Source organism: Siphateles boraxobius, unplaced genomic scaffold (genome assembly GCF_051911475.1).
Source record: "Siphateles boraxobius isolate OS27281-9 unplaced genomic scaffold, OSU_SipBor_1 248, whole genome shotgun sequence".
NCBI classification, from domain to species: domain Eukaryota; kingdom Metazoa; phylum Chordata; class Actinopteri; order Cypriniformes; family Leuciscidae; genus Siphateles; species Siphateles boraxobius.
In genome coordinates, this window is record NW_027508864.1 from 366,613 (window position 1) to 378,648 (window position 12,036).

Genomic DNA, 12,036 nt, shown 5'->3' on the forward strand with positions numbered 1-12,036 from the left:
TATGGTTCATTCTAAAGTTGTTACTACAGCTCACTTCTCATAATCCGGTAGGATTTCTGATACCAGATCAGCTCACGAGACCTACACACACACACATACACACACTCTCTCAGATTAACCAGCTCTTGTCTGCAACAGTGAATAACTCCCGCTCAGAATTTCCCATGATTCCTTCATCACTCGTGTTTGAGGAGAAACTCAACGTGGTTCAGGGATTTTGCATAGACACACTTCAGGCGGATCAATGTTTTCTTATTAACCATGTGTTTGGTGTTGTTTTTCTGACAACTCTGTGTGTGTGTGTGTGTGTGTGTGTGTGTGTGTGTGTGTGTGTGTGTGTGTGTGTGTGTGTATCTAGTTTGCTGAATGGTGTCTAGACTACGGGACGCATGGCTGCCGCATCCCTGACCGGCCCTATTCCCTGTTTGAAGGTAATTAATAATCACGTCTCCTCAAACTGTTCTCTTCAATATTCTCAAAAGCGTATTTCAACTTCAGTCGTGACGTCATCAGTGACATCATCATCTGTGCTGAAGCCTGATGTTCTGACGGCCAGTTATGAGTACAGTTCACATGATTTCTGACTGTGAGAATGGGCTCCTTTAATTGTGTAGCGCATGATTACAGTTTATATTGGATAATTATATAGTCTTTATATACATACTGTTCAAAAGTTTGAGTTTTTTTCTTCTGCTCTCCAAAGCTGCGTTTATTTGATCAAATACAGTATCAAATACTGATTGCCTCCATGCCACGCCGCATTGAAGCAGTCATTTCTGCAAAAGGATTCCCGACCAAGTATTGAGTGCATAACTGAACATAATTATTTGAAGGTTGACTTTTTTTGTATTAAAAACACTTCTTTTATTGGTCGGATGAAATATGCTAATTTTTTGAGATAGGAATTTTGGGTTTTCATGAGCTGTATGCCAAAATCATCAGTATTAAAACAATAAAAGACCTGAAATATTTCAGTTGGTGTGCAATGAATCTAAAATATATGAAAGTTTAATTTTTATCATTACATTATGGAAAATAATGAACTTTATCACAATATGCTAATTTTTTGAGAAGGACCTGTATATTAAGACCCTTGATCCTCACCTGACTATGGCTTTGTAAACTTTATCCATGATGTGGTTTATAATGGACTGTGGTACAGAAACTTGGTTTACTCTGGCTATTCTCTGCCGTCTCAGACGACGATGTTTGTCCCGTTTTGGCCACCGTAGCTTCTTCGAAAGGGAGTGGTGAGCAGTGGGCTGAGCCCTTAGTGTAAACTCGCAACTGAACCGCTAGATGTCGCCAAAAGTTACACACTGCACCTTTAAATTCACCATTAAATCGAAATGGACATCTTTATTTTTTATGGAATTTCACAGTGTTTATTGTAAATGATTTATGGGTGCACATCATCATTATTGTGTTAATAATGTTGAATGAGAATAAGTTCCTCTTCTCTTCTCTGATGATGTGGGCGGGGCTATAACCTGTCACTCACATGAGATCAGCCAATAGCAAACCACAACCATCCAATCAGTTCCTCACAGACACAATCAAGCCCCGCCCACATGTGTTCTAGTTCCTGAAGCGTTTCACTCGATATACGACACAATAGAGGAGAAAAGACCAGCACAACTTCCCTTTCAGGAAGACTTGGAGCACATGAAATCCTATGATATTATGAATATCTCTGCTAACCCGGATGTTTTGTGTGCAGGAATGGCGGGAGCCGTCCACTATCTCTCAGACGTCCTCCAGCCCGAGGGATCCAGATTCCCTGCTTTTGAACTTTGACATGTGCGTCTGGACTCATAGACTTTTGCTCCGGTATGAGGAGTTTCCCAGCTGTGACAGCGTTGGATGGTACGGGTACACACCCTTTAAAACGGACACAAACAACAACCGTCAGCCTATAATTTCAATCAACGCCTTGAGTTCTGTGTTGTAGCTTGTGTTCATCAGTCTGTCGGATTATATTTGAGGCTAATACATGTTTGAGTTGTAGTTTATGTCTTAGTCGTACAGCACATCATGTTTCTTGCGTTTGCATGTGTTTTGGTGAATCACTGGAGCGTTCGTTGGCTCGTCGGTGTCGTCTCGCATGCGAATGGAAAACGTGCTCATGTCGGAGTGTGTTTGTGTGTCTTTAGGCCAATTTCCTCCCTGTGTGTTAGTCAAGTATGTGCTGTGTCAGTGTTTCGTTCCATTATACCTGAAAGAATGTAAATATCGTTTCCTCAGGCAGAACGTGATATGAATGTCTCAATAAATTGGGCTTTTCTGAACCGGTCACATGTCTGATTCTAATGAACACTGTAGAAAAGGTCAAAAAAATCATTCTCAGATATCTGTACAAACACCTTTTTTCTAACACATCCCAGTCCTTGGATTCAACACACACACACACACACACACACACACACACACACACACACACACACACACACACACACACACACACACACACACAGTGGTGAATCAGAAACCCTCCTGACAAAAACCTGATTTGTTTGGCAGATCTGAGCCAATCAGAAGAGTGGGTGTGGCTGATAGTGCAACATCCTCCGCCCACTTTTACAAATGTCTTGGATTTTTTGGTTGAAGTATCTTTCATATTCATTTTCCTAGCAAAAATATTCAGAGATTAAGAAGATTAATATTTGATAAACAGTAAAAGGCTGTGAACTTTTGTCTTTCTGAATTAAACTGAATGATGCAGGACAACATCGCCTGCCAGTCGTGGTCGTTTTCTCATGAAATAATTTCCCTTTGTGAGTATATTACGATTTGTGTTTACATTTCAACATGAGATGACTGTGTGCAATGTGTGCTTGAAAAAAAATCTGCAAGATGTATCCTGAACCTTCAGCATAACCTACAGAAACGGCTCTGTAATATTATCATCATCAGTAATAGCCTGATGTGGGTCGTCTGATGTTATGGCCATTAGTTCCAGTAAAATGTCATGATTATGCAAGTAAAGAGAGTGTGAGTAGAACAAAGCCTCAAAAGAGCAACAAACACATTAAAGCAAACCCAACACATGTGAAAGGTGTAGCAAACATCAGAAAGAGAGGGAGCTTTATTACAGCAGCGCATCGGACACTGACAGGGTTGACTGATGTTGCTGGTGTGTCGATGACTGTAGGAAACAGTGCAATTACTAAAGAAAACACTTTCACAGATTCATCAACTGATGACATCACACTACAGTGTCTTAAACATCTCTTCAATTTCAACAGAAGAACCTCTTACCAGTTCAACATCCCTCCTTTGCATAGTTGAAACTTCAAGCGTATGACAAATAAAACATTAACAATGAAACCACGACTACAAAAAAACAACACTTTCCAATCATATCTTGAAATACACCAGGACCAATTAATGATGGGCAGTTTTCCAGTCAATAATAGGGAGTAAATTGATAAATAATGCAATTTATGCACTGAAAATATGTTCAGGTGAAAAAACCTGGTCGTCTAAATGTGAGTGTTTCCATAACGTTGGCATTCCTGATCCCGAAGGTGCATTCTGTTCACGGTCACAACTTCAAGAATATTAACCAGCCGGCATTCAAAATATTAATCATAAGTAGTCAAAATTTCAAACTTTACAGTCAGTTAGTTTTTTCCACATGTGCCCTGTCAAATAACTCACATGTTGAATTAATATTTAGTACATTTTAAATAAAAACCACATTGACATTTCACTTCTAGGGTTCTGGAAATAGCTTCCAAATTTGATATACTTTTCCAAACAATCATCATTATTTACGTATATGTGGGTGAATCTTACCAAGAACATGTCTGGGTCGTTATTCACCAAAAAAAATAAAAATTGGGAAATTGAAAATTTTGCATTGACATTTTTGATAATTAACAGCATTTCCCCAAATTATTATTAACCCTCTAGTGCTCACGTGGCAAAAAAAATTTGACTATTTTTACCCGGACCATTTAACCTTTTCCAATCGTGTCCATGATTGTTTTTTGAGTTCTCACAGCAAGTGCCAAAATCTTTACCAAAACTCTAAAAAACTTAAAATTTGTCAGTCAAAATGACCGAACAGCAGCAGAAGGTTAATGCGCTTAACTGTCATCAACAAATAAAAGTTCCTAAATGGTCCTAAAAATAGGCTTCATTTATTCATGCAAACTATAATTTCTTGTTTTTAATCCTATTTAATTGAACTGAGGGTTTAAATGTGAGAGTTTTCAAGAGATTCATATGTCTGCTTTGTAAAATAACTATTGGAAAATATAGAAAGCTTGATCAGTGAAATAAATCTGGCACTGGATATTACAAATATTATTGGCTCCAAAAAATGGCTTTAGTTCTTCTCTTGTAAGTCGCTTTGAATAAAAGTCTCCTAAATGCATAAATGTAATGTTAAAGTACTGTGTCTGTTTGCTTCACGTTATCCGTGTTCATGCTAATTACGAGGCTAAAATGTTTTCAAGCAGTAAATGCATCACTCCCTCGAAATAACACTATAAACTTCAGCTATATTTCTCATCGGGGGTCAAGCCTTCTGGTTCTTCTGCACATACTTCAATGATAATAATGAGTCTGCAGAGGCCCAGAGAACGAACTCTAACGAAACGAGACGTTTAACCTGAAACGAGCCTTAGCCCATCCACAGAAACAGGGCATTAAGGGTGAAGTAAACCAGAAAAGATGTGAGCAGATTCCCTTTCGCTCTGAGAGCATGGCTTCAATAGACTCCGTGCATATGAGTTCATCATCTATTTCAAATTTCTGCCCATTAAAGTGTTTAGATTGGAACAAAGCAACAGCTCAAATGCATGATGTGGATCAGAATGTCTACAGTACGAAACTCCCTGCTTTTGGGGTTCTTGAGTAAGTTTGGGCGTCGGTATGGTTCCGGAGCACCTGTTCTCCTGAAGGTCAAGGGTCAGATCATTAGTGTGACCGACACAAGCGCGCGCTCACTCTCACTATCTTCTGCGCTCCCCATCCTGACAGGTTTCTCAAATCTCTGGCGGGTAGAGAAGTCCATTTCTGCTTCCGTTTGAAATCCCACATCCCATCAGGACTCTGTTCTCTTTGTTGCCCCTCCGATCAAACGACGCAACTGGGGACGGGTAAGAAAGAGGCGTCCTGAAACAAGCAAACGAAAGGAAGTGTGTGTGTGTGTGTGGCTCTCACTGCGAGGGTTGTGTGTGGCTCTTCTTCTCTGCGCCGCTGAACACCTGCTCGTACGAGGGCGGCGGGTGACTACAGTAGGACGGGGGCGGAGGGAAGGAGCTCATCACGTGTGTTGCCGGGGTCGGCCCGGGGTAGGCAGGGGCCAGGGTCGTCGTCGTCATGGCGACGCAGGGGTCAACGTAGCCTTGAATGCCCGGCTGCTGAGAGACTGTTGGAGAAACATGGAATGAATTAATGTCAAGGTTTACTAGCGCTGTGAAATGTCAACATTTGTCACTGGAATAGTGGAAACTGTATCTGATATAAAGTTGCCGTCATACTGGGGGACAAAAAATACTGGTGGCTGATATAAGAGTACTTTACAAAGTTGCTCTCATACTGTGTGATCATTCAATCTAATTTAGCTTCCACACAGGCCAATTTGCACATTTACATACTCCTTAAAAAACTGTTCAACTCGAAACCTAACAATTAAAAAATTAAATGGTATCAAAACAATTAGATGTAGCTGAAAATCTACACAAGTGTTAGTCTTTCAGTTGTATTACCATCCATGCAAAAGGGGAAACTTAGGAATAATTTTGTATAGTAAAGTAAACATGGACATGTAACAAACTGCAGTGAATTATAAAATACATTTTACAAAAGATATCATTGTATAATGCTCCTGTTAGTGTTTTCAGGTCTGTGTTTTATGGGTGATAAAGTGTGTTTCTTTAGTGAATCCTCTGCTAGTGTTCTGGAAGAATGAGATGATCTGAGACATGTGTTTCGCTAGTTTTAGTGCATTTTCGATGTGAAATTAACTGCTGTTCCAAGCTGGAAGCTGGTTAGGAAAACGCCTCGGTTTCTTCTGTAACCTCGGTTCCCTGAAGAGGGAACGAGACGTTGCGTCGAGATTGACGCTGTGGGAATGCTCTGCGTTATTGCCTCATGAAGCACTTGTAAAATCAGTCCAATGGCGTATAGGCGGGTGACGTCATGGCAGGAAGATATAAAGCGCACCCAGACCAAACCTTGTCACCTTCTGATAGGTCAAAGCAAGTAGGTCACAGGCACGGTGAAAGTATTGCACGCCGAAGCAACGTCTCGTTCTCTCTTCAGGGTTACATTAGTAACCGAGGCGTTCTCTTTCAAGGGAACTCGAGTTGCGTCGAGATCGAAGCTGTGGGAACGTCTATACCAATGCCACCATAGTGTCCAGTGCCTTGTGTGAAATCAGGAGAGCACAACAAAGACAGAATCACCTGGGACCCAGGAGTGAAGCCCAAAAATATGTTGTAAACCTGATGAGTGTGTGCGGAAAGGTACAGCCCACCGCATCACACACCTCTTGTAGGGATACCCCAAATACAAGGCTACAAAGACGCCAAACTCCTGCTCAAATGCACCACGGAGGAAACCGGTTTGTTTCCTGTGCAGGGAGCTATAGAGAGATCGTGGTCTCGACAACCTCAGTTGAGAGACAGGAGTCTATGAATCGGGCCCCCTCAGAGGCCAAACCGACACTTCCATAACTCCCGGAAGTAGAACAATCAGGGAAACCATGTACAGATGCAGTACAGCCACATCTGAAACTCCATATGAGCTCCGCCACCTCAGGGTGGAGTCTCCCTTCCCTGGGCCTCAGCCCCTGCCTCGACAGGGTCTCTGCTCCCTGAATCTGGAGCCCAGGGATGTAGAGCCTGAGCCATCTTTACCAGGTGATTAAGTGCCAGGTGAAGTGGTGACCCGTCCACGAACCCCGAGAGACCATCCATGATTGCTCCCTAGCCCGTGAGGGAAGCATCCGTCGTAAGCATCGCCCCTTTAGTCCTGAGTCACCACTGCAGGGTCTCATGTGCATCAGGCCAAAAGGTATCACGCTGGATGCTGTTGCCATCAGACCCAACAGTCCTTGAAACTGTTTCACAGTGAGTGACTGGCCTAGCTTTATTCTTTTCACAGCCGACAGGATGGACTCTATGCGTGCTGATGAGAGGCATGCCTGCATCGACATTGAGTCCCAAACCACGCCTAGAAAAGTGGTCCTCAGTAGAGGAGAAAGCACTCTTTTTGGCGTTTAGCCGTAACCCCAACTCTTTCCTGTGGGCGAGAACAACATCTCGATGCCGAACCGCCAACTGATGCGACTGAGCCAGAATCAACCAATCGTCGATGTAGTTCATGATGCGAATACCAAGCTCCCCATCCTGACAGGTTTGTCAGATCACGGTCTAGTAGAGAAGTCCATTTCTTCTTCCGTTTGAAATCCCACAACGAGATGTCGTTCTCGCCCACATGAAAGAGTTGGGACTACGGCTAAACGCCAAAAAGAGTGCTTTCTCCACTACAGAAGACCACTTTTCTAGGCGTGGTTTGGGACATCAGGACTCCTATTGCTCATCCAAACGACTCAACAGGGAACAGGCAAGAAAGAGGCGTCCTGAAAACAAGTAAACGAAAGGAAGATCCACCAGAGCTACATCTACGCATTTCGTGAAAGTGCAGGGTGATAGTGCTAGGCTGAATAGCACTATCTCGAAACTCATAGCGAAACTCGATATTGGTATGCTTTGCCCCTAAAAGCAAACCTCAGGAACTTCCTGTGATATGGAAGGATGGATATGTGGAAGTACGCGTCCTTGAGATCTATCGTGACAAACCAGTCCTCAGATCTGATCTGTGGCATGATTCGTCTCAGGGTTAACATTTTGAATTTTAGCTGCATGACTGCATTAGCATTAGCTAATGCATTAGCTGCATGACAAGTTCAGAACTTGCAGATCCAAAATGGGACACATCTCGAGGCACTTTCCTTCCTCGAGAAGGAAGCCAACATGAGCAGAGCTAAAACTCTCGATAGTGCTTATGTAACACGTTGGGAATTTATGAATGAACACCACAAGGTCCACCCTCTGCCACTACTAGAGCTGACCGTGCATGCTCCACTCCCAAACAAACAACAAACAACACATAAATCATATGTATCCCCACTCGTAATGAAACGAGGGTAGGGAGGAACACACGATCCAAAATGCTGATTGCTCGCACATTATACTTGTGTCTAGATATATAATATGCTTGTGGACAAACAATAAATAGACAGAGACAGTTTCACACAGAGCGCTTGCCGAAGACAGAAGCTGACAATGTTTGGTCTCGTTGTGCTTTATAGCCTCCTGCCATGACGTCAAATGTTTTCACCCCCTGGCTCTCAAAGGGGTGGTATAATGCCCTTTTCACAAGATGTAAAATAAGTCTTTGATGTTCCCATAGTGTGTATGTGAAGTTTAAGCTCAAAATACCCCACAGATATTTTTACATACCACACATTTATTTTCAGATAGCAAACTTTTTGAGGGTAAGCAAAAACGTTTTTTGTCCGTCACTTTAAATGCAGCTGCTGCTCCTGGCACAGGGGGCGGAGCTTCAACAGCTAATTCTAAGCAGCTTCGATTACCTCACACAGACATGCACTGAGAATTTCAAAAACTTTTAGCCTTTTAATTTCAAACCGGTCTTGAGACAAAGATGGAGAGACTAAAGAAGTGACAACATGTAGACAACATTTCTGAAGGGTTAGTTGATGAATTTATGTAGCTTATGTGTGGTTGTCTTTAGTCACTGATTAGCATATTCTGTCATGATAATCTATAAATCACGTTCCAGGAGGGTTTATGTAAATTTTAGGGTTTGTGATGTCACTAACCTGGGAAGAATGTTGTGTAGTCGCTACGAGCCGTTTGTTGTAGTTAAAAACAAATATCTCCCTTTGCTCTGAACTCTGAGCGTTGTAACTTTGCAGATGTTGTTTATGCTCACACAGCAACATTACACACTAACTAAAGTTCGAAAAGTTAAATCATAATCAACCACCCTTTAATGCATTGTGTTTCCTTCTGGAGAATCAGTGAACGTTTGAACCTATTTTAATAGTTGTGTTTGAGTCCCTCAATCGTCCTTAGTGTGAAAAGATGGATCTCAAAATCATACAGTCTGGAAAGAGTTCAAATATGAAAAAGATGCTTGAAAAGATTTTTCGGGCCCTGGAGAATTTTTCTGAAGAACATTGTGCAGTTTAAATGCTCAGGACAAACAAGGGACTCAAGAACAACCATCACAAAACACAAAACAGCCATGGATCATCCAGGTAACGACACAGTAAGAATCAAGGGTGCATCAACTTTTCAACAGCGTCATTTTTATACATTCAGCTATTTTTTTTGTCTTGAGGACTACATGTAAACGTCTTTTATGTAAAACATCTTATGCAGGACAGAAGTAAATAAAAAATAACATGCATGTTGTATGAACCCTCTTATTTAGTTAAAATTATTCACATTTTCACAGATTCTGCAAGGGGTTCACAAACTTTCAAGCAGCACTGTATATACAGGTCCTTCTCAAAAAATTAGCATATTGTGATAAAGTTCATTATTTTCCATAATGTAATGATAAAAATTAAACTTTCATATATTTTAGATTCATTGCACACCAACTGAAATATTTCAGGTCTTTAATTGTTTTAATACTGATGATTTTGGCATACAGCTCATGAAAACCCAAAATTCCTGTCTCAAAAAATTAGCATATTTCATCCGACCAATAAAAGAAGTGTTTTTAATACAAAAAAAAAAGTCAACCTTCAAATAATTATGTTCAGTTATGCACTCAATAGTCAATACTTGGTCTGGAATCCTTTTGCAGAAATGACTGCTTCAATGCGGCGTGGCATGGAGGCAATCAGCCTGTGGCACTGCTGAGGTGTTATGGAGGCCCAGGATGCTTCGATAGCGGCCTTAAGCTCATCCAGAGTGTTGGGTCTTGCGTCTCTCAACTTTCTCTTCACAATATCCCACAGATTCTCAATGGGGTTCAGGTCAGGAGAGTTGGCAGGCCAATTGAGCACAGTAATACCATGGTCAGTAAACCATTTACCAGTGGTTTTGGCACTGTGAGAAGGTGTCAGGTCGTTCTGAAAAATGAAATCTTCATCTCCATAAAGCTTTTCAGCAGATGGAAGCATGAAGTGCTCCAAAATCTCCTGATAGCTAGCTGCATTGACCCTGCCCTTGATAAAACACAGTGGACCAACACCAGCAGCTGACATGGCACCCCTGACCATCACTGACTGTGGGTACTTGACACTGGACTTCAGGCATTTTGGCATTTCCTTCTCCCCAGTCTTCCTCCAGACTCTGGCACCTTGATTTCCGAATGACATGCAAAACTGAGCAACAGTCCAGTGCTGCTTCTCTGTAGCCCAGGTCAGGCGCTTCTGCCGCTGTTTCTGGTTCAAAAGTGGCTTGACCTGGGGAATGCGGCACCTGTAGCCCATTTCCTGCACACGCCTGTGCACAGTGGCTCTGGATGTTTCTACTCCAGACTCAGTCCACTGCTTCCGCAGGTCCCCCAAGGTCTGGAATCGGTCCTTCTCCACAATCTTCCTCAGGGTCCGGTCACCTCTTCTCGTTGTGCAGCGTTTTTTGCCACACTTTTTCCTTCCCACAGACTTCCCACTGAGGTGCCTTGATACAGCACTCTGGGAACAGCCTATTTGTTCAGAAATTTCTTTCTGTGTCTTACCCTCTTGCTTGAGGGTGTCAATGATGGCCTTCTGGACAGCAGTCAGGTCGGCAGTCTTACCCATGATTGCGGTTTTGAGTAATGAAACAGGCTGGGAGTTTTTAAAAGCCTCAGGAATCTTTTGAAGATGTTTAGAGTTAATTAGTTGATTCAGATGATTAGGTTAATAGCTCGTTTAGAGACCCTTTTCATGATATGCTAATTTTTTGAGACAGGAATTTTGGGTTTTCATGAGCTGTATGCCAAAATCATCAGTATTAAAACAATACAACACCTGAAATATTTCAGTTGGTGTGCAATGAATCTAAAATTTATGAAAGTTTAATTTGTATCATTACATTATGGAAAATAATGAACTTTATCACAATATGCTAATTTTTTTAGAAGGACCTGTATATACACTTACCTAAAGGATTATTAGGAACACCTGTTCAATTTCTCATTAATGCAATTATCTAATCAACCAATCACATGGCAGTTGCTTCATTGCATTTAGGGGTGTGGTCCTGGTCAAGACAATCTCCTGAACTCCAAACTGAATGTCAGAATGGGAAAGAAAGGTGATTTAAGCGATTTTGAGCGGGGCATGGTTGTTGGTACCAGACGGGCCGGTCTGAGTATTTCACAATCTGCTCAGTTACTGGGATTTTCACGCACAATTTCTAGGGTTTACAAATAATGGTGTGAAAAGGGAAAAACATCCAGTATGCGGCAGTCCTGTGGGCGAAAATGCCTTGTTGATGCTAGAGGTCAGAGGAGAATGGGCCGACTGATTCAAGCTGATAGAAGAGCAACTTTGACTGAAATAACCACTCGTTACAACCGAGGAATGCAGCAAAGCATTTGTGAAGCCACAACACGCACAACCTTGAGGTGGATGGGCTCCAACAGCAGAAGATCCCACCGGGTACCACTCATCTCCACTACAAATAGGAAAAAGATGCTACAATTTGCAAGAGCTCACCAAAATTGGACAGTTGAAGACTGTAAAAATGTTGCCTGGTCTGATGTGTCTCGATTTCTGTTTAAACATTCAGATGGTAGAGTCAGAATTTGGCGTAAACAGAATGAGAACATGGATCCATCATGCCTTGTTACCACTGTGCAGGCTGGTTGTGGTGGTGTAATGGTGTGGGGGATGTTTTCTTGGCACACTTTAGGCCCCTTAGTGCCAATTGGGCATCGTTTAAATGCCACGGCCTATCTGAGCATTGTTTCTGACCAAGTCCATCCCTTTATGGCCACCATGTACCCATCCTCTGATGGCCACTTCCAGCAGGATAATGCACCATGTCA

General features: G+C 42.1%; 1 protein-coding gene and 1 long non-coding RNA gene across 2 annotated transcripts in view; one reads left to right on the plus strand and one right to left on the minus strand.

Annotated features, from left to right (window-relative positions):
* The first annotated feature begins 339 nt into the window (after positions 1-339).
* Positions 340-2,292, plus strand: LOC143749433 (uncharacterized). Its single transcript, XR_013206974.1, has 2 exons — positions 340-431; positions 1,721-2,292. It is a non-coding gene; the product is annotated as an uncharacterized LOC143749433 (long non-coding RNA).
* A 759-nt stretch (positions 2,293-3,051) lies between these two features.
* Positions 3,052-12,036, minus strand: part of LOC143749444 (WW domain binding protein VOPP1-like) — a 45,510-nt gene continuing 36,525 nt past the window's right edge. The window contains exon 5 of the mRNA XM_077241940.1: positions 3,052-5,380. Within this exon, the coding sequence (XP_077098055.1) occupies positions 5,169-5,380 (212 nt within the window). The 3' untranslated portion in view covers positions 3,052-5,168. The remainder of the gene's footprint in view (positions 5,381-12,036) is intronic.